We start from the raw sequence: 26,496 nt of genomic DNA on the forward strand, positions 1-26,496 counted from the left end.
TCAGTGGATAAAGCGTTGGCCTGTGGACTGAAGGGTCCCGGGTTCGATTCCGGTAGGGGGCACGTGCCTTGGTTGTGGGCGCATCCCCAGTGGGGGGTGTGCAGGAGGCAGCTGATCAATGTTTCTCTCTCATCGATGTTTCTAACTCTCTATCCCTCTCCCTTCCTCTCTGTAAAAAATCAATCTCAAATCTTTCTCTTCTTTCAGGTTTCCTAACTTGCTGTGTTCACTGTTCACATCACTATATAACTACAATAAACCAGGTAGCCATTCATCCTTGACTCTCAAAATTTTCCACTTGTACCATTCTTTGCTTTCACTGCATGTTATATATTTTATATGATGTTTAGTCTTTAGATATCATACTTATAACATTTAAGTTGCAGCCAACTCTTTAGTGACTACTTTTAATAAAGCATTTAAAAATATATATTGTATGAGGTTATGACTTGAGTGTGTTCAACTTGGGAAAGAAATATCTTACTTCAGGAGATATAAAAATAGGAAAACATGTTTTATTCTCTTATTGTCATGGCAGGGGTTGAGTGTTATCTGTGTTTCTTGTCAGCTGCCCATCTGCACTGACTGTCTAAGGCTCTGTTAAGCTTTTTGCCTACTTAAGATGACTCATTTTCTTCTGCAATAATATATAGAGATTTTTCTCCCTGAAACAGCATTGGGATATTTTTCTCTGCAAGTCTCTGGTTCTCCCTGCTTCCTGATTTCAGAATCTTTGCTAATACCCACCCAGATATGAAAATCTAAAAGAAATGCTATGAGAGATTTAATCATATTTACCTTCTAATTCTTTTATTATCATCGGGCATGTCAATATCCGGGTTCAATTGGTAATTGAGGAGTTCATTACCAAAGAGATCATATTCCAAGTAACAGCCAAGTTGAGCAAACTCCAGTAGTTCCTTCTTATCAAGTATAGTCCTAGAGACAATAAGACAGACATATTGTTATTATCAAGAGCCTATTTTCCACATATACAGATTAAAAGTTTTAAGCGCATTATGTTCTGGAACATAGTTTAAGTAACTGAACTTTTGAATTGGCTTCTATGAAGTGACTATAAAATAGTAAGTTCAGTTTATTAGCAGAAATAAGAGAATTTACCCATTCAAAAGGGAATTTTCCCTTTTAAAGTACTGGGGAACTGTGGACATTTTAATTATGTTGCCAATACTCAAAAATGTAATTTTGTGTGTGTTTTTTAATTAATTTAATTTTATTATTTTTTAATCCTCACCTGAGGATGTGTTTTTATTGATTCCAGAGAGAGATGAAGGGGGTTGGGGGAGAGAAAAAAAAACACACACAAAAAAAACATTGACATGAGAGAGAAACATCAATTGGTTGTCTCCTGTATGTTCGCCAACCTGGGGTCAAATCCACAATTTTTTTTGGTGTATGGAGCGATGCTCCAACAAACTGAGCCACGTGGCCAGCGCTACTCAAAACCAATTTTGCAATTCTCCTATAGAATTGTCTTCAGGATATTATCCATATACTAGAAGCCTAGTGCATGAAATTCATGCACTCGGGGGCGGGGGTCCTTCAGCCTGGACTCCATCCTCTCGCAGTCTGGGAGCCTTTGGGGGATGTCCAACTGATGACTTAGGCCCGCTCCCCGGGGGGCCAGCCTAAGCCAGCAGTTGGACATCCTTAGTGCTGCTATGGAGGTGGGAAAGGCTCCCGCCACTGCCACTGCGCTTGCCAGCTGTGAGCCCAGCTTCTGGCTGAGCAGCGCTCCCCCTGTGGGAGTGCACTGATCACCAGCGGGCAGCTCCTGCATTGAGCGTCTGCCCCCTGGTGGTCAGTGTGCATCATAGTGATCAGTCGTTCCACCATTCGGTCGATTTGCATATTAGCCTTTTATTATATAGGATGTTTGAAAATCCTTAGTGACTGCTGTGAATTGTGGAAACTATTGCAAGAAATTTGGCACCAGGCGCCATGCATTAGGTGAGTGATACTAATCTGGGGAAAACCTGAAGCTAAGGTACAATAAGAGGATTAGCTTCTTGATAAGATCATTACTTGGTTCTAAAATTAATTTCAAAGCTTACGTGAATATCATTAAAATGTCCATAAAAGGTGCAATCCTAATATATAAAAACCCTGGGTCTGTTACGACCGGAGGCTCCACAAACAGGAAGTCAGTCCTGCAGTCAGTGCTGGGTTGCCGTGGTGACCCAGCACTACTGCTGTGGCTGCAGGTGTGGTGACCCAGCACTGACTGCTGAGGAGGCTGTAAATCAGGCCCAAAGAGAGGCCTGAAGAGAGAAGCAGGGTCTGATCCATAGCCTGTGTGGCAGCTGTTGATCAGCACTTGCCTCTCTCTTTCTCTCTGGGCTGGGCCAGCCTCCACCAGGGCTGCTAATCAGCCCTGCCTTTCTGATCAGGCCCCATTGATAGGCCCAGAGATGCTGACTGGCATAGAAACCGACCAATCAGAACCAAATCTGGGTGAACTGTGAGGAGCCAATGGCTGCCTAAGAGGCGGAGCTTTTGACATTGACTGGCATAGAAACTGACCAATCAGAACCAAATTGGCTGGCAGAGGAGGGCAGTTGGGAGCGAGATCAGGCCTACAGGGGAGGGCAGTTGGGGGAGAGATCAGGCTGGCAGGGAAGAGCAGTTAGGGGTGATCAGGCAGGCAGAGACAGTTAGGGGCGATCAGGCTGGCAGGGAATGGCAGTTGGGGGTGAGATCAGGCTGGCAGGGGAGGGCCATTGGGGGTGAGATCAGGCCAGCAGGGGAGGACAGTTGGGGGCAACCAGGCTGGCAGAGGAGGGCAGTTGGGGGTAAGATCAGGCTGGCAGGGGAGGGCAGTTAGGGGCAATTAGGCAGGCAGGCAGGTGAGCAATTAGGAGTCAGCGGTCCCAGATTGTGAGAGGGATGTCCAAATGCCGGTTTAGACCTGATCCCACAGGGACATCCCCCAAGGGGGTCCCTGATTGGAGAGGGTGCAGGCTAGGCTGAGGGAACTCCCACTCCATGCACGAATTTCGTGCACCAGGCTATTAGTACTCCTATATATATTTAAGCTCTGTGTGCTTACTTTTAAAATACAACTTATTACTTTAGGGTGATTTTTGTGGGTATCTTCTAATTCAATAGAGAACTTAGTAATAATATCACTAGTTTCTGTTGCAAGACTATGAAATGAATGGAAAAGAAAAAAAATGCAAGGTAAGTACAATAAACCATTAGAGGAGTAGTCTGGAGCAGGAGTAAATGATCTTAAGAAATTTATATTATAACAAGTAAAAAAGGATGCATTAAGTTAGGCCCCCAAAAACATGGTAGAAATTCAAACACACAGAGAAATAAGAAGAAAAAGAAATTCCAGCAAAATACAATGAATATAGAACTAATGTGAAAAGGGGGGGGGGATATACCCCATTAGATATTGTGTAAAGGTAATTAAGGGCCTAGAAAAAGAATGACTGGGATCCAGGGTTGGCCTGGAGAAGAGTTGGGATATCAGACAATCATTGTCTCATTAGGATTGGATGTACTCTAATATACTTTTACTTTGGCAACTCCAGGATGCAAGGATTAAAGCACTATTATATGTCTATAAATCTCTTCTAAGAGGTCAGAAGTATTTTCAAACCTTTTGTCCAAACCATAGGAGGACCAATTAAGCCTCAGTGTGTCACGAGTGCAGGAGTTTCTGCTGTGCTGAGATGCTTTCTGGGAGTTCACTATTGACTTTCATTCTGAGCAATCACATTGGAGCTGGCTTCTATTTATCCTATTCACCAATTTAGTATAACTTAGAGTTCACAGTGTTGTTTTAGGCATACTCTAAAACGTGCATTAGTTCTGTGCTTTCTTCTATTAATACTACTCCTTTTCCATCTTCTTACTATGGAAACCATCTTTTGCTTCCAAAATTACCAGGCTAAAAGGATATGTGTTTTTCTATAGTAAACATTTTGTTCTCCCCCCCACCCCCCGCCAAAGAACCATGCTTACACACAAAAATATACACAATTAAAATAACATAATGGGGAAGAGATAAGTTTAGTATTTTTCCTTTTGAGTCAATTCATTCGGTTTGTTCATTAGCAATATGGGCAAGGTACTGGGGTGAGGGCAGGGAGGGCAGGCTGGAGTCAATAAGAGAATGGAAGTGCCAATAACAGGTTGGATCAGACTCTGACTTCTATTCCTAATACCTTTTTCCTTCTACTGGAATAATGTCTTGAGAGTAAGTTTTCTAAATTTTAAGTAGTATATTGAGGAATATATTCAATGAAAAGTCCATAGTAAATGAAAAGCCATAGAAAAAATTTTAGTCTTAGATTCATTTGTAAATAAAAAGTAAAGTTGCTGATCATCATCATCATCATCATCATCATCACCATTATCATCATCATCATCATAGCTGGGAATTATAAGAAAGTACTGAGTCTAGCATTGTGCTAAGTGCTTTGTATTTATTATCTCATTCAATATCCTTCACAATCTTTTTCACGTCTCAACTTTACAGATGAGGAAACTGGGACTTAACATATTATATATTCAAGGTGATATGCTGAAGTATGAATTAATTTCAAAGCTAGAATCTACTCTCTTAACTATCATACTTACGATATTACTTCTCCTATGGCTAAATATTCTGTACTCAAAGGACATTTTCCAAAATTGCATTGATTGTCTGTGTACATCATATGTTTTAATTTTTATTTTTAAATTTAATTCCCTCCCCACAGTAACCTCATTTGCACTTGAAAAATGGGGAATTTAACTTTAAAGAGGGTGATAACCCCCCAAAGTAAGAAAATATTGCTTTATGGCAATACTTAATTGCAAGTTCAGAGAGTAACTACTTATAACAGGATTTGACCATTGCAGTTACTTCAGGCAATTCAAATGACATGGTCAAAAAAGGAGAAGGAACTATATTAATCATGACCACAGTTTACTTTCTTACTAGGAGTCTGATATTGCTCTCAGCATTTTACAAATATGAAGGGGCATATATTAAGGGTCCATCTTTCTCCTAAAGTCCAGAATTGTATGTCTAATTGCCTGCTTATTATGTCCATGTGGATGTCCAATAGATAAGTTTAACATGTCTCTGACTAAATGCCTTGTCTACCACCCTAAACTAGCTGCTCTAACACGCTTTTCTATCTCAGTGGATGGTAACTCCATCCATCCAGTTGCTCAGGCCAAAAAATCTTATGATTACCCTGACTGCTTGTTTTTGTGTTTTTTTTTTAAATATATTTTATTGATTTTTTACAGAGAGGAAGAGAGAGGGATAGAGAGTTAGAAACATCGATGAGAGAGAAACATCGATCAGCTGCCTCTTGCACACCCCCTACTGGGGATGTGCCCACAACCAAGGTACATGCCCTTGACCGGAATCGAACCTGGGACCCTTGAGTCCGCAGGCCGACGCTCTATCCACTGAGCCAAACCGGTGTCGGCTTTTGTGTTGTTTTTAAAAAAAATGTATTTTATTGTTTTTTTACAGAGAGGAAGGGAGAGGGATAGAGAGTTAGAAACATCGATGAGAGAGAAACATCGATCAGCTGCCTACTGCACAACCCCCTCTGGGGATATGCCTGCAACCAAGGTACATGCCCTTGACCGGAATCGAACCTGGGACCCTTCAGTTCGCAGGCCGATGCTCTATCCACTGAGCCAAACCCGTTAGGGCTGCTTGTTTTTTTTTTAATACTCTACATCTAATCCATTAGGATAGACTTTTGGCTCAACTACTTTCAAAATATGACCAGAATCCAGACAGGTCACCATGTCCCTGCTACTTTCTGGTCTGAATCACCATCATCTCTTGCAGGATCTTTACAGTAGAGTATCACTGCTCTCCTTATTTCTACCTCTATTATTTCTACTGCAGTCTATTCAGATACAGCAACCAAAGTTTGTCTCTACACCTAAGTCAGATCAGGTCTCTCCTCTGCTCAGAACCCACCAATGGCTTGCCATGTCCATCAGAGAAAAAACTGGGATGGCCCGTGAGGCCCCACCTGATCTCTTCAGATGTGGTCTTACAACAGCCTCATTTAAGAGAGGAGTGGGGAATATAGGTATCCACATCTTCAGATGCCAATTATACATATATTAGAGGCCTGATGCACAAAATTCGTGCAAGGGGCTTGACCCCCACTGCTGCCACGGCTGCCTGTGCCTCAGCCCCCGCCTGCCGCTGCAGTGGCTGCCTCTGCCTCAGTGCAGCAGCTGGGGTCCTCTTCCTCGGCCCCCGCCCACGATAGCTTCTTCCAGAAGGATGTCCAGAAGGACATCTGGTCTAATTAGCATATTGTGCTTTTATAGACTAGAGGCCCAGTGCACAAAATTCATGCATTGGGGGGGGGGTGTCCCTCAGCCCAGCCTGTACCCTCTCGCAATCTGGGACCCCTTGGGTAGGGTCCCTAGGCCTGGCAAGTGATCAGGGCCTATCCGGGATTTCCTTCCCTCAGCTGCCAGCAGCTGGCCCTGCCCCTGCTGCTGCCACTGCTTACCATCTGTGTGGCACTGCCCCCTCCCCCCAACACTCGTCGCCTTCCTCTGTGGGTGACAGGCATGGGGTGCGATCACTTGGCTGGCCTGGGGCTCCCTTGCTGGCCAGCCCAGCACACCCGCCACAGTATCACTGGCCAGTGGACTGGGACTCCCTCTGTGGGGTGATTGATCACAGGGCCCCCAGATTGATCGCCCCTCAGAGGGAGGCTCCACCCACCTGCCACAGCACCACCAGCTGGGTGGCCTGGGCCTCCCTCTGCAAGGCAATCATGGGGCAATGGTGGGGCCCCCCAACCAATCGCATCGCACCTGCCTTGGCTGGCCTGGTGCCAGTGCATGTCATAGCATGGTCATCCGGAAGGTCATCCAGACGGTCATTCTGCTGTTTGGTCATTTGATTGATTTGCATATTATGCTTTTATTATTATAGATAATTGCTATTTATATTATAGATATTATGAAGAATATCACCACAGGTAGAGATAGTTTTCTAGAGGAAGACAAACATGTTCAATAAAATTCATCTACACATGTTAAGTTTTAAGAGTAACCCCTGGGAATTCTTATCCTGTAGAACAGCATATAGAAAGGAGTGTGATTTTGAGGGAAATGGTCCCTTGGTAAAACATTTAAAATTTTTATAGTCATGTGTAGGGGAGAAGATTTCCTCAGAAGAGAAGCATTTAAGCTGGTATTTTGGACATTAGGAAAATGTAGTTAAAAAGGAGGCAGAAAATTTGCTGTCATGAAAAAATGTAGGATAGCCTTGGCTGGTGTGGCTCATTTTGTTGGGCGTAATCCCATGCTCCAAAAGGTTGCCAGTTCTATTCCCAGTCAAGGCACATGCCTGGGTTGTGGGCTTGATCCCCAGTAGAGGGCATACATGAGGCAGCTGATCCATATTCTGCTTTCACATTGATGTTTTTCTCTCTCTCTCTCTTTCTCTCTCTCTCTTTTTTCCCTTCTCTCTAAAAATCAGTAAAAGTATTTTTTAAAATCTAGAATATATAAGTGCATATACATAAATATATGTTATTTTTTTATTGACATGTAATGATATGACACCCTCTGGATAACTGAACATTAGTGTGTAGAAATTAAGAAATGAATTCATTGAAATTCTCCTTACTGAAGTGTAAAACCCATGGGGGAAATAGTGTTAGTGCTTATGCATATTTTTCATAGGAAAGTCCTGAAAAAAAAAATAGAATTTGGTATTAGATGTTAATGATGAGTAGGATGGGAAAATTTGGTGAAGCAAGAATAATAAACACTTAATCATGATCAGTTATTTAGCAGCCCTATCTCATTTAATTTTTACAAACACTGTATGAGGAAGGTATGGTTATCCCCAACTTATAGATAAGGAAACTAAGTCTCAGAAAAGTTGAGGAGTTGTGAATGAATCCAGATTGCGTTTGTCTTCATAAGCCATGCTGTTAGATCATGCTTCCCTTTCTGTGATGAGAGCATCTATCCACAGCAGCTCCCTTCCTTCTCACCTATTGAGAAATCCACGCCATCACAGAGACATCTGGGAGCATCCCACATCATGAATGTCTAACAATGTGACTTAACCACATTAAATTGACACTCAGTTGGATGACTTCCCAGGACTGTCAAGGTGCTACTGAAGTTGCATTTATGCAAGTGAGGTTTTTTTTGTTTTTGTTTTTTTCATTTGGAGAAAGGATTGACCCCAGATGTCAGTATGGTATCATGGGAAAATGTACTCTACTTGACGTCTTTCAGATAAGGATTAAACAGAGGTCTTGCCCCTCCCAGACATAACGGATCTCCAAGCTCTTCTTACATAAGTGTAGGTGTCAACCTCAGCCAGTTTCTTCTCATTCCCTATTCTCTACCCATGAATAATTATATTCTTTCTTATTTCAATCTTCCCCAGTCTTTAAGGTAAGTATTTTTCACCTCTTGCCCTAATCAGTCAGTGAGGTGATAGCAAGATGCAGAAGAGCTCCTTAATTTCACACTAGACAAAGTCCCTTCTCCAAGGTGCATGACGTGATTGCAATGTCATTTGTACAATATCCTGGGATTTTCCAGGAGGAAGATGAGATTTTTGTATCAAATCTTTGTTGTCATTCATGTTATATTATTTCTTCTGTTGAATGTTTTATACTTTTGCTCTTCAACTAATAAACAAATTCTGTTTATATAAGGAACAGGCATAAGTTTAAGTTATGATAAATATATGGCCATTAACTAAGAAAATGGTATCTAAAGTGATTTGCCTATCTTTGTTTTCAGAATATGGCTATCATTTATTAGAGTTTTAAAGTTGCCCGGCCAGTTGTGGCTCAGTGGTTGAGTGGTGTGTGTGTGTGAGGAGGGTTGCAGGAGGCAGCTAATCAATGATTCTCTCTCATGGTTGATGTTTCTATCTCTCTCTCCCTCTCTCTTCACTGAAATCGGTAAAAATATACTTTAAAAAATAAAGTTGACTAAAAGGCAGGACAGTTGATTCTCTTTTTATTACCTCTTTAGAGTCTAGATCTTATCCAAGTGCTGAGGGGTTTAGTTTAATGTCAAATGCACTCTGAGTGGAAGCCAGGAAGTCTGTGTGAAGTGATAATCTAGACCAGGGCCTGTGGTCTATCTAGACACAAAGACCTAAGGAGCAGAGGAAAGGATGTGATTCATGAATGTGAGCAAGATGATAGCAATGCCTAATATTTGCCTTGGGCTTTACAGTTTCAAAGAACTTTCAAATATATTACTTTATTTCATACATTCAGGCACACCTTCATGAATTAATTCACCAAATATCTGATTGTACTATCACCTACCTGTGCTAGCCTCTGAACTACAGATATGAATAAGAAATGTGTGCCACTGTCTTAAGGAACTTAAAGTCTAAGGAAAGAGATAGATATTTAAACTAATTACAATTAAATGTGTTGAAAGCTTTTTATTATGCAAATAAGTACAAAGTATTATAAAAGAATAATTAAAGGAGTAACTCATTTGAGTTGAGTTTTAAAGAAGACTATTCAGATAAAAGTTGGTGGGGTTAAGGTGTTGGGTGAGGGATGGACAATAACAGAAGAAAACTGTTGAGAGGCAAAACAAGCAAAAAACACAAACTTGTTATTCTTGAAGATAAGGATGTAATTATCAGAGTTAAAGTACATAAGAAAAGAAGCATCCATCCATTTATCCATCTAGTAAGAAATTGTTGATCATCTACTTACTATGAGACATGAGCTAGGAAAACAAAGACAAATAACACACAGTCCCATCCTTCAAGAAGTTCAGAGTCTACTAGGGAAAAGAGACATGGAAACAAATAATAGCTTTGCAGACCATACTGAGTGTAAGAGCAAAAGTACTACTAGGAACTGGGCTGGCACAAAAAAGGAGATAGCTAACACTGCTTGGTTTGTTCAGGAAAAGCTTTGCAAAGAAGAAAACCTCTCCTGAGCTTCATTTTGAAGAAGGATTCTACCAAGTCGATAGGAAGAATGGGGTATACCCAGATCAGGGACTAGCTTGTGTGAGAAGCATATGAGGATAATCAGTAGGGCACACTCAAGGTCATGGTCAGTGTAGCTTTAGCCCAAATTCCCTATCTGTTCTAGAGATAATGGGAAATGACGTGGAGGGATGGGTGGGGACCAGATGACCAAGACTTCGGCTATTGTGCTGCAGGTGAAGGGGAACCATTAAAGAGTTGTAAGTCAGGGCTGAGGAAAGCATCAGATTTGCATTTGAACACATCAAAATGGTGGTGGCAGTGTGGAGGCTACATCAGGGAGCAAGGCTAAGGAAAGGATTCCTATTTGGAGACTATTACAACAGTTTAGGTGACAAACAAGGACATGAATTAACAACAGAGGATGGATAGGAGGGACGATACTCTGAGATCTTAGAGAGGTAGAGAGGTCTGATCACATGTGGATCCAGGGGAGGGAGGGAGGAATCTAAGCTGACATCTGAGTGAATAATGTCATTAATCAGACGAGGACAAGCAAGAGAAAGAGTAAGCGATGAGGCACTGTCGCCATTGTGACAGCGCTGGAGAAGAATCAAGGGCCTGTCTTGAGAGTTGATTAGATATTGATGTCCTTAAATGGTACCAAGAATAAAGCTAGAATCTTTTAAGTGATCAAGAACCCAGGTATTCCTACTCCTATCAAGTGCACTTCACTAGACTGCCCTGCGACCTTGTAATTCATCAGCCATGCCAATCTGTGAATTCCTGGGCCTAGAAGGTGAGCAGGAGGGCAGCTCTATTTGAGACCAGACTACTTCAGGGCCTGACACAGGTAGAAGCACAGAATACATTCAATGCTAAAATTTATGAACTTGACCAAATAATTTTTAAACTGGCATACAAATGTAATAATAAATGGATGCTTATATATAACTGATTTCTTAAAAACAATGTTGAATCACTTATTATTATAAAAATTATTTACCACCTCTCCCCACTGAATTCCTCAATTTAAAACCCATGGATGTTTGTATAGATAGTGTTATGTGGGATTCTTTGTTATTTTATGAGTTTTTCAACAACTACTCAAAAGCACCTAGAACTATTCATGTAATAAACTAAAATGAATTTTAAAATGTTTATATCATGTCTAAAATAAATTAATATATAAATTACTATAATCTAATAAATTAAATGTTAATAGAATTCTAAAACTCTACTTATGTATATTCTTATACTGCTAATGGCAGTTCCATCTTGATTATAAAATATGAAAAAATTCTTAATTGATAAATTTTAATTAACTTATTTTACTGTCAAAATAGAAACTACTAAATAGAATGATATACATTTTTAATGGTGGCCTAAATATCATTTATGGTTAGAAAGTAAAATGTGTTACTTCAAAGAAACTTGGCTTCACACAAACTTCATACCCTCATTTAGAATGTCCATTCACATTATCACTAGTTTAATTCCCATTTATGTTGGCATTTTAAACATTCAGTCTTCTTTTTCATAGAATTCTTTTTGTGTCAAGGCATTACTTTCATGGAACAGTCTTTTCAATATTAGAGAATAATTGGGAATGGAAAATAATTCAGATGGCCATGTATTTATTTCCCTTTACCTATATTTGAACAAGCGTGTTTCCCCCACACTATTCATTTCTCTGACTGCTTGGGTCCATACCAAACAGTGATGTTTAATGACATCATAGGAAGGAATGATGTCACACTTTCAATATTATGACTTAAGTGCAGGCTTAAGCAAAAGGGACAGATGGGAGAGAAACCCATGTCTGGATTAGACTAAAACTACAAGTTGGCTCTGAATTGTGAAATGTAATTAAAACTTTATTTTAAAATACATTTTGTGGGTTATACACCCTAGGAAGAGCTTTTAACCATATGAACTTTCCAGCTGCCACATAGCACAAAAAAGGCTGCGTTTTTCATATAAGGCGATACACAGTTCAAGGAATGATGCTATTGAGGAGAGTGAAGATAAATCTCATAGACATGGCAATCCTATTTGTTAAAATGTCACATTTCATGGGAATGGTGTCAGAGTTGTAAAAAACTGCTTTAGAAGAAAAAAAATTACTAGGGAAGGGTTTGATGGGTGTAATGTACTGGGGAGAATGTATGACCAGTGGATGCGCTGGCCCTGACAGTGGACTGCTCTGCCCAAATGTCTCTGTTAAAGAGTGCAATTTGGAATATTCAACAAATATCAATTACAATCATAAGTTCATTGCATTTTATTCGGCACTTTTATGTACATTGCAAAGTGTTGCTACATTTATGTTTCTCAAACATTTCTCTGGATTTTCTTTTTAAATAGGTCGTCTTGAAAGGAAGTCCAAGATAAACAATAATGGGGGAAATTTGCATACTTAAAAGGTTAAAGATAATTTTTCTTAACCCCTTTTGACACATGAGCAAGAGATTGGGAGGATTAAGTGACCTCAAGGTTACACAGCAAATAAGTTCTGGTGTCAGAAATAGAAATGTGCATCGTGACCCAGCACCCCCTATTTCTTATTGTCCCATGCAGGCATAGATTAGACATTGTATTAACGAAAGCATAGCTGCTACTGATGTCATCACGTGATTTCAACCTGAAATGTATTCAAGGTGTGTGTTTCTATGTCAGTGAGTACTCTACAAACCAGTGTAGGTTTTTATGTGAAATTTAGTCATATCATACCCAAGTACATATACAAGTAGCCATGCCATATAAGACCTCTATTTTTTATATTTTCCTATCGTCTGCCATAGTAATAGCAGATGAAACGCCAGTGGACATTGGTAAATGGGAAAGGAGAAGTGGTATTAGTAAATACTTTCTTTGAAAAAAATTCACTTGCTTTTCAGGTCCCTCTCTCTCTGCATTATTGCCTGAGTTAATTTCTCATTCTATGGTTAGATCTGAGCCAATATGAGTAGATAAGTTGTCTTTACTGTACTTAGTATGTACAATGTACATACTATACAATGCACACTCACTTCCTTCACTGCATGCTATACATTGTGCACATAATGTGTACATATACCCAATCCTAAAAATAAACTGTTAAGAAATACAGCACTGTACACACAGGATTCTAAATCTTTATACCATTTCATGTGCATAACATTCTTATAGTGTGTTTTTTAAGTGCTACCATACTATTTAGATATACAGTATAAAGATGTTTTGCTCAAGTTTGTCAAATATTTGTTTTTGAATAATATTATTTCACTAGTATTCATAAAAATTTAAAGTATACAGTTCCAAGGATACCAGATAGTCATTTTTTGTGGCTTTTCAAAGATAACCTTGAGGTTAAGAGTCACCATCACCATAATTAAATAAAAAATGTTGAAGGCAGAGAATGGGTCTTGCTCCCTGCTACCTCCCAGTGTCTAGTTTATGGTAATTAGGAATTCAATGAATATTTGTGAGAAGAAGGAAGGAAAGAAGGAAGGAGAGAGGAGGGAAGGAGGAAAGGAAGGAAAGAAGGAAGGACAGAAGGAAGGAAGGAAGGAAGGAAGGAAGGAAGGAAGGAAGGAAGGAAGGAAGGAATATTCTACTCCATCTAATTAAGAGCATGAAAAAATGTTTCAAAGTTTTATTTGTTAAAGTGCTGGGTAGATTTGCATAGATAATTAGGGTTAAAGAGAATAAAATGTGTTGTTAGCACATGGTCTGTGTCTTCCCTGCGCCTCTGTCAGAAACCTTTGGGTCAAATACTTCAACCTTCCACAGGGAGTAATTGTCAAAGACAGAAGATGTGGTATTTTCCTGAACTTAATTATCATTGTGTTCCTCCTCAAAGTCTAGGCCCTGGATTTCCATCAGGACCCTTTGGTTTGTTAAGTAGGGAACCAAGTAGAAAAAAGAGTCAGGCATACCACCTATTTGGTGCCTTCCCCAGAGCTCAAAATGATACATGCACCCCTATGTTCATAGCAGTACAGTTCACAATAGCTGAGATTTGGAAACAGCCTAAGTGCCCATCAGCAGATGAGTGGATTAAAAAACTGTGGTACACCTACACAATGGAATACCATGCTGCTATAAAAAAGAAGGAATTCTTACCATTTGCTATAGCATGGATGGAACTGGAGAGCATTATGCTAAGTGAAATAAGCCAGTCAGAGAAAGATAAATATCACATGATCTCACTCATTTGTGGAATATAATGAACAACATAAACTGATGAACAAAAACAGGTCCAGAGACAGAGAAGAGTCGATCAGACCGTCAAACCTCAGAGGGAAGGTAGGGGAGGGTGGGGGTAAGGGGGAGAGATCAAAGGACTTGTATGCATTCATATAAGCCTAACCAATGGACACAGACACCAGGGGGGGTGAGGGCATGAGTGGGAGGGTGAGGGGGTAATGGGGGGATAAGGACACATATGTAATACCTTAATCAATAAAGAAAAAAAAAGAAAGAAAGAAAAAAATGAAATTGGTAAATAGTACCCAAATACCTTCTAGTCATGTTGCTTTACCCAACTTTCCTGGGTAATGAAAGAACTATGCTGAGATAAAAATACCTACAACTACTCTCTAGCACATTAAGGATAAAACTTCCTTGGAGATGAATCACAAAAAGACTCTCTGTGGGGTGTCTTCCTTGGTCACATATAGCTTGTTAGACCAGGGACAGAGGCAGTGCTGTGATTACATGCCACCTGGAAATGTGACTCAAGTTTTAACAGGTAGTAGAATTATAGTAAATGATTAAAAGGCATAAAGTCTTTGTGGACGAAAAGCCCAAACAGGAATAGAAATGCTGGTGTTATTTTCCGATAAATGTTGACTTTGGGTGGCTGTGACTGTCAAGGGCAGCCCCCTCTGAGTTTCCCTAGGGTTACATTCACAGCCGTCCATGGGCACTTCCAGAGGCCCATCTTTCCTAAAGAGAACAGATGGCTAGGGGAGGGCCCAGACCCAGAAGCAGATTTATCTTGTCAGGCTGTTATCTCCAGGTAAATGACCTTAAGCAGGTCACAAACAGTCACATGACTACAGTGTGGTTCAGAGGTGTCCTAAAGTGATGGCCATTCATTAACTCTTCCCTCTCAAGGTCCCAAAAGCTCCTTTTGGCCAGGCATACAGCAGTCCGTTGTTGCTGCTGGTGTGTGTGTGTGTGTGTGTGCGCGCGTGCGTGCGTGTGCGTGTGCAGGCTCGCATGTATTTTAAGGTGAAATGCCTTATGCATGAATGCTAGTGAAGATCTATATATTTTCAAAAACATTTAATTGCTTCAATGCGATGTGGACGTCCTGGAATATTTTATTGCGTATTTTTAAATGTCAGAAATCCTACCTGAAAGGGGATAAATGAATGATTTTACAGGCAGTCAAAGCTGAAAGTCCTGCTGGAAAGCCCAGTGTTCTAAAGGGGCCACAGGTCTAGCTAGCGCCTGGACTTGTTACGTCGCAATCACAACAGCCTGTGGGTTCAGAACCTTCTCCTTTATGCCTGAGAAAACATGGTGGGAGAAACAAAACAATTTTCTGGGTGTGTGTTTTGTTTCTTTTTCCCCCTGGAGGCCTTGTTTTCAGGATGCTTTTCTTTTTGTGTGTTGTCTGTGCATTTTGTTGCATGCAATACATGCCCTTTTGTGGTTTGTCCCCATTATACACGCCCTTGCCCTTTCAGTGAAGATCAGATTGTGTGTGCTGCCCAGCAGACCTCAGAGAGTCTGTGAAAGGCTGACCTAGTCAGACCTCAGCTTGGCCACGGTCTTGCTGGGAATAGTCACATCAAAGAGCTAAAGGTGCCTGCATCTGCCTCCCTGATTATTTTTTTTTCTGTTACTTTATTCAATTTGTTCTTCCAAATGCACTACTTTTTCTAAAGCCATTTCCCCTGGTTGCCTCTCCACTGAAATGTTCATCTATATATATATATATATATATATATATATATATATATATATATATATATGTGTGTGTGTGTGTGTGTGTGTGTGTGTGTGTGTCTGTATGTGTGTGTGTGTGTGTGTGTGTGTGTGTTTGTCAGGCACTGGAACCTGAAAATTCCCTAATATAGACACAGAAGCAGTGGCTGTTCTAGAAATGGCCTCAGGATTTTCTAGGATGCTCAGAATTTGTCTGATTTCAGATCAATTTCTCCATCCCATCCTGAGCCATTCTGGAGGGAGGCATTGAAATGGCAGCCAGTGTAGCTTTATTGTTTAAAAGAAAATACATATAAATGTGCATATACATATATGTATATGTATATATACGTTTTGATTTAATGAACAAGGAGTATACATATATAATGTTTTTATATTGATTTTTATGAGCCCGTAGGGGCAGTAAGAACTACGGACTGTAAAAACCAGTGAGGATTGGAGCTCAGTGACACAGAGCAGCTGTAGGTATATGGTTTGATTCTATGTACAAGGAAGTTCTACTATGCTAGGAGTTAAGATTGTTTCACAATTTCCAATGGAACCTTATTTTCTATTAGTGTCAAGCATAATTTTCTAACTTACCTATAAGTCTAACTATAAACAGCGCTAGAAAGCTTCTTCCATAATAATCATTGTGAAGCAGTTTCAGGCAGTCTGGCAGACTAAACATTCACAGAAAACCTTCCAGGATAGTACAAGTAAAATACTGAATACAATGAAAGGGAGGAAAAACATATTTTTAAATGCTTGGTTCAGATGGTGGGAAAATAAAGGACTTGCTCAGGGTGCAGAAACAAGAGAGCAGGAAAAATGAACAGTAAGGGGAACCCCAAAACTATCATCATCCTGGGGGATCCTAACGGGCCCATGATAGAGAGCCAGGGCCGGAAGGGGCAGGAGATAAACTGGAGACAGCCTCAGCCAGCACATACAGGCAGCATTCCTCTCATCCAAAAACAACGCCCATGGGGATGGACGAGTTAAAAACTGGCCCACAGAGGGAGTCTTTGGAGAGTATGTCATTTTAGCCTTGTCTTCTGGTGAAAGGGAGGCAGGTTGAGAAAAAGTCTCCTCTGAGAATCTACAACCACAAGCCTGCACTCACTGAATCTAGGGGCCAGAATTCATAGCATCTGTGTGGCTCTAAACCCTTCAAATCAGAAGTTTAGTTTTCAAAGTCACAAAAAGACAAATACTGTATTATTTTACTGTACTGATATAAGGTAACTAGAGCAGTCAAATTCATAGAGAGAGACAGGTGGTTGCCATGGACCTGGGGTAGAGGGAATGGGGACTTGTTTAATGAGTATATAGTTTCAGTTTGCAAGATAAAAAGAATTCTGGAGATTGGTTGCATAATAATGTGAATGTACTTAACACTACTGAACTTCATGCTTCAAAATGTTTAAGATGGCGCCTGGCTGGTGTTGCTCAGTGGTTGAGCATTGCCCGATGCTTGAAGAGGTCACTGGTTCCATTTCTGGTCAGGGCACATGCCCGGGTTGCGGGCTCTATCCCCACCAAAGGGCGTGCCAGAGGCAGTGGGTCCATGTTGATGTTTCTCTCTCATTGAGGTTTCTATCTCTCCCTTTCCCTATCTCTCTCTCTAAAATAAAAAAACAACATATTTTAAAATGTTTAAGATGCTAAACTTTATATTATGTGTATTTTACCACAAGTTATACAATTTTTTAAAAATTTAGTTTAAAGTTTGACCCAGTAATCCCACTTCTAGGAATATCTCCGAAGAAACCAGAAACACCAATCAGAAAGGACATATGCACCCTTATGTTCATAGCAGCACAATTCACCCTAGCTAAGATTTGGAAACAGCCTAAATGCCCATCAGATGAGTGGATTAAAAGACAGTGGTACATCTACACAATGGAATACTACACTGCTATAAAAAAGAAAGAACTCTAACCATTTGCAACAGCATGGATGGACCTGGAGAGCATTATGCTAAGTGAAATAAGTCAAAGAAAGATACTTATCACATGATCTCACTCATTTGTGGAATATAGTGAACAACATAAACTTATGAACAAAAATAGATCCAGAGGCAGAGAAGCATTGAACAGACCTCAAACTTCAGAGGGAAGGCAGGGGACGGGGAGGTAAGAGATCAACCAAAGGACTTGTATGCATGCATATAAGCATAACCAAGGGACACAGACACTATGGGGTGAAGGCATATGCTGGGGGGTAGGGGTAGCAGGGGAGAGGTCAATGGAGAAAAAGGAGACATATGTAGTACTATATGTAATACTTTAAACAATAATGAAAAAAAAATAATTAAAGTATACAAGGTTAGTAGTGCCCCCTAACTACCTATGAGAAACAAACAAAACAAAACAAAAAACAGGGGGCACTACTCAACCCAAGACTCATAATAATTTTCAAGGAATCTAAAGACAACAAAACATTTTTTAAATACAAAGAAATAACCTCACATGAACAAGAACCAGAAAAATTAACAAACTGAAAAGTTAGAGTAAAAAAGAAAATAGAAATTAGGTTTATTAATTATAAGGTAAGCATTGTATGCATATTTTTTAACACTTGAGTTGAAAACATGTGTCAAAATTAACCAAGCAGATTTGAAAAGAAAAACTATAGTTCTTAGTATTATAAAGCAAATTGATAGTCTAAACAACAGATCACTTTCACTGGAGAGAGAAGTATAAATAGAAAGATAGAATTGAAGAAATTATAGTTCAAAGATGAAAATAAGTGGAAATATGGAGAAGATGTTAAGAGACATGGAGGACAGGTAATTAGATCCTATATATCAAGTTGGAGTTTATGATGCAAATATAAAGAAAATGTGGATGAAGCAATATTTGAAGAGACAAAGGCTGAGGCTTTCCAGAAATAATGAAAAACACATCCTCATAACCAAGATGTACCCAATTTACAAGTAACTGTAATGTATTAATACACTTATACAGTGTTAATTCCTTAATCAATTCAATCTAAAGGCTAATGTGTAGCCTTTGCAACATTGTTAGGCTTATTCATAAGATTAACTCCAGCCAACATCTGCTTATATAGTCAGCTACTTTGCTGCCCCCTACACATCTAATCATCCATAATCATCTGGAGGTTTGCACTAATCCTATATAATAAAGAGCTAATATGCTAATTAGACTGAACAGCCGACTGTCTGGACAACATTCCAGATGACCTTCCGGACGAAGCTGGGGCTGTGAGGGCCGGCCGGGGCTGCGAGGGGCTATGAGGGCCAGCCGAGGCAGCCAGGGCTGTGAGGGCTGAGCCCCTTGCACGAATTTCGTGCATTGGACCTCTAGTTTGTACATAATTTGCTTACCTATCAAGATGCGACATAACTGTTTTGGAGATGTCCATACCTACTTCTTGTAATATTCGGATAATCTGAAAGGGTGCGCTTGGATTCTTTCCAGGATGAATGATAACAGGACAGCCAAGCTGAGACTGGGCATGAGCAGTTGCGTGAAGTACCTTCCTTTCGCTCTCAGTCAGAGGCCAGGAGCAACCAATTTCTCCAATAACACCGCACTTGATGCTGGTGCCATCTGCTCCGTGGAGAATTTCATTAATGAGGACATCAGTGAGCTAAGGAAGGGTGGGAAAGAAAATACTTTATAGATTGTGAAACTTCTCAACAGAGTATTGCCACACTATGTTAAATTTATTCATTTAGTTATTCATTCTTCAAAAATGTATCCATCGTTCATTCAATTAATAGTAGGCATTTTGCTGGCCAAATTCAACAAGTAATTCTAAATCAAAGATTCAGTAATATCTTACTGTGACTGTTTAGCAAGAAATGTATAGCTTTAGGAGCTATAGGGGAAAAATATGACTTAATGAAAGTATATTCAGATGAGAAAAAAATCAATAATTTAACCAGAGAAACATTAGACATAAAAAGACTACCCTTGGATCTACATCAACTGTGTCAAGTAATTCTTTAATTCCCCTTATTTGTGCATTCTTTTACCCTATACACCATAGAAAATTCACAGCACACAATACTAATATTACATTTTTTGGGGGTCAGATCTACAGTTACTGCTAAGACTAGTTGGAAGACTGTGTAATAGTTGACTTCAAGATAGTCCTCAAATAATGTAAATATATAAAAAGGGAAAGGCTTGATTGGAAAGTAATGCAGATAAAGATTTGAAATACAAAGTATTTTAAAGATTAACTGAGGCTTTGTAAAAACTGCAACTGACATGCTAAGCCTGTCAAGCAGGCAATGGGAGATACAGATAAATATATACATATATGTATAAACACATACATGGATGTCTAGAAAGACAGCACACACACATGCCCCAAAGTTTTGCTGATTATTTGTTCTTTTTGTCCCTGAAAGATTTAGTTTCTTCCACCCATTCTTGCTTAAGAGCTTATGACAACAACAGGGGAATGGATTTTCTTCCGCCCCTCCTGTTGTATAAAAGGAGAAGGAAACATATTCACAAATGTGCCAAGTCTCTCCTGCCAACTTTCACCCTACAGTGAATTTTTATGGCTGGTTATTATAAAACCCAGCAACAAAATTGAGGTTGCATAACTGAAGCTTATCATGAAAAACTGAGGTTTACAAACAGACGGGACGCCACCACTGAGCAGTGGTGCAGTATACACGGATCTAAGTATTAACACGTTGGGTTTCGCAGTGACCAGTGCATTAAGATCTCCTTCCTCGATGCCTTTTCTTTAATGGAATGAAATGTTTCTCATTTGGGTCTCACTTGGAAGATGTCCTTGCTATCTAGCAAATTTCTGTAGAATGCTCAGCTACCTGTGAGCCAATGACATTTCCAAATGTAGATTGCATGTGGAGATAATCCAACATCTGAATTCTGGCTATTCGGAATGTCTATGCAAATATTGTCGAAGAACTTAGGGCTTCCTACCTGCTCCACGGACATGGCTCTGGTCTCTGAAGAGTGAGTCGCATCCACATAAAACCCAGCGCCTGCTACGATGTGGACACCAGTCTCCTCTGCGAGCCACTTCAAAGTCTGCACGTCCCGGCAAATCCCTGTGGTCGTGTTCTCCACCAGGGCCCCTCCGCCGCTGGCTTTAAAATACAACAATTCTTCTTTGATGGCTTCCGTCTCCTGATTCAACTGAAGATTTTCTTTATGGGAATAAGGGTTTTTCCGAATCCAAAACAAATTTTTCATCATAATAGGTTCCTTAGAGATAGCTTCGTGAGGTGGAGGAGGTGGGTAGTAACAGCAGTCAAAGGTCATTGTCAAATGCTCATGGGTAAGGGTGCGGCCCAGTTTGCTTGGCTCCAGGAGTCCCAAAACAGTTTGGACTTTGCCACTTAAAGAAGACATTTCTGAGGGTACTCAGAGATGCTCTAAAATGAGTATTTTCTGGAAAAAAAGGAAACTATAATCAGAAAATTTAACACATACATAAATTCTTTCCATAGGGGATGGGAGGCTGTGAATGTATAACTCATGTAAGAAAGAATCAGTGAAACTAGAAATACGATCTCACTTATCATCCTGCCGCAGTCCGGGTCTGTCCCTGTAAATTGCGGGAGCTCACTGCAGCGCTCAGTGACACGCATGGTGGTAAATGTCCCGACCACTTCCACTGGGACTCCTCTGCCTGATTAAATCCCAGCCTCATTACTGGAAACATTTCTTGATATTCAATTCATATTTTTCTTTTGCTTAATTTTATCTCATTAGTCATAGCTATGCTTCCCTGGATAATGCAACAATAATCTCCATTTGAAAACCTTTATAATCAATAACATATCAAAACCAGCCATCATGCATCAGAACTGTTTCATTTGTCATTTTCCAGCTAAATTAAATATACTGGGGCTACTGGTGATTCCATTATTCATTTACTGTCCAAAGGAACAAACTTTTGTTGAAGGTCCACCATGTGCCAGAAATTGAAGCTAGAAAGAGGAATAAGACAAAATATCTGATCTTAATGATTTTACAGATTATTCCCCAAAAGACAACTCGGGGGGTGGGGGTGGGGATGGGGCAGGGAGGGGGAATGGGACACCTAGGTTTAACAATGGAAAAACAAAAACAAACAAACCTCTTCGCTCTTGATATTTTATTTTATCTATGGCACATAGAAACACACTTTGAAAATAAGCCTAAAAATCCTATTCATAATGAAAGCACCTATGATTTATTAAAACTGAAATCTGCTCTCTCTAGAAAGAGTAAATACCTCTTCATTTATCCTCTATTTACTTCAGTTTGTAACACAAGTTAAGTTTTCACCAAGTTTCTATCACTAACAACAAGAACCCCATCCGCAGAACTTCCATTTGAAAGCACCTTTCCGAAATGAAGGGATTTCACTTGGAAAGAAGCAGGTGCTACTGAAAGTGGTGGCCAAGAGCAAACCCAGTGTTCCCTCCCCACACGGCACCAACCGGACACAACAGAGGACAGTGAGAAAACGGACTGGGAACTGCGGAAAGTGCCTTTGGAAGCTCTCAAACGGTTCTTTAGAAGACATTCTGAAATCACTTTCCCCCACATCCTTCTGAGGACCTTCTCTGACTTTCTGAGCATCAGTTTTCTCATCTGTGAATCAGAATAACAATGCACACTTCATAGGCTTTCATAAGAATAAATTAGATACCATAGACAGAAAGACATGTAAAAGTGCATAACACACATTAGATAAATAGTACCTTTGTTTTGCTAGTTCAAAGAACAATTATGTATGTCTAGGTTATTTCTTTTCAGAGGGAGTGTTTGATTAGAGGAGAGATCATTTTGGGGAGCAATGGGTACAGGACAAATTTGTAATGGACAGAGTGCATACATAAGGTAAGATGAAAACAAGTCAGGGTTGGAGAAAAGGGAGTACTGAGATAAAGTCCAATTATATCAAACCACTGCAATTATCTGGATCCCAGGTGTTTGATACATACTGGCCCACAATGTGTAAATTATTGATTGAGACCATTTAACAGAGAACTTTAGAGCTTGGGGCTAGCATGGGCATTTGTTTTTGGTTGAAAATGGTCTTCAGCAAGACAAGCTTCAAATCCTATCTAATAAAAGAGTAATATGCAAATTGACCGTCACTCCAAGACACAAGATGGCTGCCCCCATGTGGACACAAGATGGCCACCACAAGATGGCCAGCAGGGGAGGGCAGTTGTGGGCAGTTAGGGGTGACCAGGCCAGAAGAGGAGGGCTGTTGGGGGAGACCAGGCCAGCAAGGGAGGGCAGTTGGGGAGGACCCAGGTCTACAGGGGAGGGCAGTTGGGGGGGAGCCAGGCCTGCAGGGGAGGGAAGTTGGGGGGGGAGGCCTGCAGGGGAGGGAAGTTAGGGGTGACGAGGTCAGCAGGGGAGGGCAGTTACAGCCTAAATAGGCGGTTGGACATCCCTTAAGGGGTCCCATATTGGAGAGGGTGCAGGCTGGGCTGAGGGACACGCCCCTCCCCCGTGCACGAATTTCGTGCACCAGGCCTCTAGTATCTAAATAATTGTTCATGGTGATGAAACAGGAATTTTAGGGTAACATAGGCAGGTTTAGGAAATATTTAGAATTGGGGTCCATGGAAAAACACATAGGGCTACAGAAGAGGAGAAGGTACATCTCCATAACACAAGGAAGCCAGGTGCGGTTACATTTCCAAAAGACAAGGGAGCAGCAACGGGTACATCTCCATAAGACAAGGGAACTGGAAGTAGCCAAAAAAGGTCTATATCTACCTAATAAAAGAGTAACATGCTAATTGACTGTACCTTCGTGATGCCCACCAGCCAATCAGGAGTAAGTATGCAAATTAACCCAACAAAGATGGCGGGTTAATTTGCATACGCAGGTCCCGAGTGGCTGGGGGTCATGGCAACAATGCAGGCATTCCGCACCACCCCCAGCCCTCCGGGCCTCTGGGCAGTGTGGGAAGGCGGAAAGGAGGCTCCGGCCAGAAGGAAGGCAGTGCCGGCAGCCAGGGAAAGGAAGGCCCATTCTGGCACAAATCTTCATGCATCAGGCTTCTAGTTTACAAAATAAAGAAGGAAGAAAGCCCAGAAGAATAGGAGGACAACAAGGGAGGAGGGCCTCAGGAGTTACTATAGTAACCAATTCGAAAGGGAAAATTGACCAATCAGAGGGGATATCAGGGCACAGGAACTGCAGCCTTTATAAACCATGGAAACAGGAAGTCGGTGGGACCCTTTCCCCCTCCCTACTTGGGAGTCTGTTCTGTGGGACTCTTTCCTCCTCCTCACATGGGAGTCTGTTCTTTTCTTTAATAAATTTCCACCTTTGCTGTACCACCTTCTGTCCGTGGATTCATTCGACTCCGGCAGACAAAGAATCTGGGTTCCAGTCCAAAAATTCCACATCAGTGATCAGGATGAAAGAGGATGGTATCTGTTCAGAGAACTACCATGCAGCTGCCAGTCACTTTAAAGTGCATAGTTTTCACTGATGATGTCTAGGAACTCACTGTTCAATACTGCCCATTCCCTGTTACTGAGAGCAAAGTCTGCACAGCTAGTTCCTTCAGTTGATGGGAACCACAGTACAATTAATAACCAATTCAATCTTCTATGAGAGTTCATTTGCTCGTTCCTTCCTTTTGGCTGACGTGTGCTCCTAGAGGGTCACTGGGGGGCTGAAACTTGAAAAAACTGATAACACACCATTACTTTTCCTAGAAGAGTACCAAACTGCATATTCAATTGATATAAATTTGAAAGAGCAAGGTTGGTAAGTTTCAAGCTCACAAGCTGTGAGTCTTCATGGGAAAAAAACCACACACACACACCAAAAAAAACCACACCTTAAGAAAGGTCATCTCTTCTGGGAATTTCCTCCAAACACTCTCGGGCAGGATGAGCTGTTGCTCTATGATAAGACACCATGTATACAGAACAAGCCGTAGCCACCAGGCTCTGAGGGAGACTGCGTCTTTTAGTTGGATGAGATAGAACTCCCGGTCACTGTGCAGCGAGGGAGCTGTCTTCCACCACAGCCAGCCTGGAAGGGGAGGTCCTAGTGCGCAGGCCAGGCTGTTAGTGGCCTTCCTCCATAGAGATGAGAGTTCACAGACAAGCAGGGCAGTACTGGGTAACCAGAGCTGCAGAACACAACCGTGCAGACAGGAGTGAATTCCCCCCCCCCGACCCCACCCCCAAAAAAAGCAGGCTTCGGGCGTTCTGTGGAAAATCCATGGGAAGCTGCTTTGCTCAGAATTAGTGCACACAGAAGGTAGTGGGACAAGGGATAAGTGGAGCTATAAACACGTTTGTCACAGTTTCGTTGCACTTCAAATGTGAAATCTGAGCAGACAGACAGACGGAGGATAGGCTGCAATTATTCTGATGGCCTGGTTAAAGGGAAGAGCCCTCTGCTGCTAGTGGGTGTAGACTTGTTACTGCTCTCTGTGTCCCCACCTGTTGCTGGTGGAAGGGGCTTCTTGTGATGTCACAAGTAATTTTCTAAGACTCGCATGGGAGAATGAGTGATATTTATTTGCATGGAATTAAACCCCTGCATTTCCCAGGCCCCCCTCCCTCTGTCCCAGCATGGAAGAAGTCCAGCTATGTCTTCAGCAGAGCTAAGATTAACGTTACTGCCCTGAGTCTCCATTCAATATTGGCACATTCCAGTCCAGCCTGTGGCTAGATCAGCTTGTGTTCCCAGCTCAGTCCATTACGGGTGGGGTCCGGAGGCGGCTTCTAGGGCCACATGGCTATGGAGGGAGCAGAGCTGAGTGCAAGAAAGCAGGAGCAAAGCCAGAGGAACAAGAGAGAGAGAATTCCTTTGTCTGGGGATTATGTATCCCAAATTTTCGTGGGCTGGCATTCGCTCCACCCCTCTAGCCAATGATTTTTGTTCCCAGGTTAGACTAACTGGCAATCACCTTCCCTACATCACTGCTCACGCACCCATTTCCCCCTTTGTTGGACCCCTTCCCGCAGTGATCTGCAGGGAATGGACTGCCGGTTCCCTGGGGAGTGTGAAGTTGCAGCTTCCTGGTGAAGCTGCCCAGATGACCATGGTTACAATGTCAGCCTCCCTTTGCTCCTCCCTACTGTAAATAAATTGCTAATTACAACAGTAAAAGAATAATAATAAAAAAAATAGATCATTAAGGAAAATAAAAAAAAAGCAAAAAAAGAAGAGAATCAGAAAACAGCCCTGAACTGAAAGCCAGAGACAATATGTAGGCTTTGTCATTGTTGAAAATACGTGCATGAATTAACTTTTATAAAATACGCAAATTTGCCAAATTGTTGGAGATTTGTTGGTGGGTGGATAGTCTGGAGGCAACTTTGTTTCACTGAGATTTCATCCTGGTAATTATGCTTACAACTTTTATTTCTATTTGGGTTGAATATCCATGTCAATTACATTTCACATTTCAGAGGGTAGGACTTCCTGAATATCCTTCATATGAATAAGTGGAATTCATGGACATCTGCTCTTTTCCTGCCCCTGCCTCTGCTGCATCCAGTCCCAGACCTGGTTAAAGGACACTGCTTTACAGTTTTAAATGCGATGGTCAAATTGGCAAGTTGATGTTTGGTGACTTGGTCTTGTTGCCAGACTGAAGGGGTCCAGTTACCTGAGTGAATCAAAGCCCA

The 26,496-nt window shown here is 41.1% G+C and overlaps 1 protein-coding gene across 1 annotated transcript in view; it reads right to left on the reverse strand.

The window, feature by feature from the left end:
- Positions 1-26,496, reverse strand: part of PTER (phosphotriesterase related) — a 62,528-nt gene that overhangs the window by 6,661 nt on the left and 29,371 nt on the right. The window contains exons 2-4 of the mRNA XM_079777001.1: positions 20,806-21,276; positions 19,224-19,489; positions 799-939 (exon numbers count right to left, since the gene is read on the reverse strand). Of these exons, the coding sequence (XP_079633127.1) occupies positions 799-939; positions 19,224-19,489; positions 20,806-21,237 (839 nt within the window). The 5' untranslated portion in view covers positions 21,238-21,276. The remainder of the gene's footprint in view (positions 1-798; positions 940-19,223; positions 19,490-20,805; positions 21,277-26,496) is intronic.

The sequence above is a fragment of the Cnephaeus nilssonii genome (genome assembly GCF_951640355.1).
Source record: "Cnephaeus nilssonii genome assembly, chromosome: 1".
Lineage (NCBI taxonomy): Eukaryota > Metazoa > Chordata > Mammalia > Chiroptera > Vespertilionidae > Cnephaeus > Cnephaeus nilssonii.